Here is a 1,414-nt window from a genome sequence, read left to right on the forward strand (position 1 = left end):
ACGGGCTCCCGGAGGCGAGCGCTGCCCGGGCTGCGGGGCTGCAGCGGGCGAGGCGCAGGCACGTCCCCCGCACGCGGGCGTGGGCTCAGGTCGCCGCGTCCCGGGGACCGGGGTCCGTAGGGAGCCCGCCGCCGCCTCTGGGCTCGCATCGCACGGCCGCCAGCATCGGAGGGAAAGCAACAGCCCGACACGAGACGTGTTCAACTCAGACAACCCAACGAGCACAAGAAGATCCAAAAGAAAAAAAAAAAAAGAAAGAAAGAAAGACAGAAAAAAAAAAGAGCCCCCCCAAAAAAAGAAAAGAAAAAAAGCCACCCCCCACTCCCAAGTCCGGCGGCTCCAGCCCAGCCCAGTCCTGCCCTGCCCAGCCCAGCCTTGCCTGCCCCGGCGCAGCTCCCCGCTCTCGGCCAGGGTAAGTTGATCTATTTTGTGCGCGCGTTTGTGTTAAAATGTGTGCGGGAGCAGAGGGGAACTCACCATTTCGCTGGGGTAATAAGGCCAGATCGGGGTCGGACTGGAAATGCTGAGGCTTCGCCTGCTTCCTCCGCGACATGCTGGCTCAAACATCAGCTGGGGCAGAATAAAAAATTACTAAAAAAAAATCTTCTCAAAATTACGGAAATCGAGCCTCCCCCCCCAGCCCGCCCGGTCCTCCGCGCACCGCGCATGTGTCCTGCTATAATTATGATTATCAATAATGCATTGCGATTAATCATAGAGGGGCTCTTTGAAAGGCGATTGGCACATGGCCAGCTCTATTCAAACCAGCTCGCCTTAATCAATTAGGCGCTGATTTGCTGGAGACCCTTGTCTCTCTGCAGCTCCCACCCAATGAGTCGATCCATGTGGCAGGAGAAGGGGCTGGATTTCCCCAAAGCTGTTTGGATACAGTTTAACCCTCTTAGCAACCAGCTGGGACTGTATCACGCCATCCCTGTTACTATAGGAATGTGTCTCCCCCCCGCCCCTCCGGCCCGGTCGCTCCGGCTGTCCCGGGCTCTCCCCATTTTTCTTTCTGCAAAAGGGCAAAGAGAAAACGAGAAGTGTCCGCACGGGGAACCAACAAGGGATCGGGGAAGAGAAACAACCCGAGCCGGAGCAGCCCCGGCGCGGCGCGGAGCACATCTCCCGGGCGTTGGGAAGTCACCGCTCCCCTCCTGCCGCCCGGGAAGCGGAGGGGGGAGGGGGGAAACTTTTCAGTGGTATTTTCTGGTGAGCTTTTTTTTTTTCTCTTTTCTTATAAAGGCAACTGTTATGTTCACGTTTCCCAGGCATAAATTGTACCTTGCCCAGCTAGATCCCAGTGTCCCCGCCTCTGCCTGCGACTGCATTATTCCCAGCCCTGCTGCTGCAACTGTAAAAAGTTTTTTTGGGCGCTTTGCAAATAAAGATCCTCCCCCCTCCCGCCCCCGCG

At 57.1% G+C, this 1,414-nt stretch overlaps 1 protein-coding gene and 1 long non-coding RNA gene across 10 annotated transcripts in view; one reads left to right on the plus strand and one right to left on the minus strand.

Annotated features, from left to right (window-relative positions):
• Positions 1–1,391, minus strand: part of SALL1 (spalt like transcription factor 1) — a 16,394-nt gene extending 15,003 nt beyond the window's left edge. For 2 of the 9 annotated variants that reach the window (XM_006023702.3, XM_025204286.1), the window contains exons 1-2: positions 1,285–1,391; positions 478–570 (exon numbers count right to left, since the gene is read on the minus strand). In XM_006023702.3, the coding sequence (XP_006023764.1) occupies positions 478–553 (76 nt within the window). In that variant the 5' untranslated portion in view covers positions 554–570; positions 1,285–1,391. The other 7 variants (XM_006023703.3, XM_025204283.1, XM_025204287.1 and 4 more) reach the window with 6 other exon arrangements.
• The window catches only part of LOC112550306, a 10,312-nt gene continuing 8,904 nt past the window's right edge, over positions 7–1,414 (plus strand). The window contains exons 1-2 of the long non-coding RNA XR_003094080.1: positions 7–412; positions 1,025–1,212. This is a non-coding gene — a long non-coding RNA (uncharacterized LOC112550306). The remainder of the gene's footprint in view (positions 413–1,024; positions 1,213–1,414) is intronic.

Source organism: Alligator sinensis, unplaced genomic scaffold, assembly GCF_000455745.1.
Source record: "Alligator sinensis unplaced genomic scaffold, ASM45574v1 scaffold173_3, whole genome shotgun sequence".
NCBI classification, from domain to species: Eukaryota; Metazoa; Chordata; order Crocodylia; family Alligatoridae; genus Alligator; species Alligator sinensis.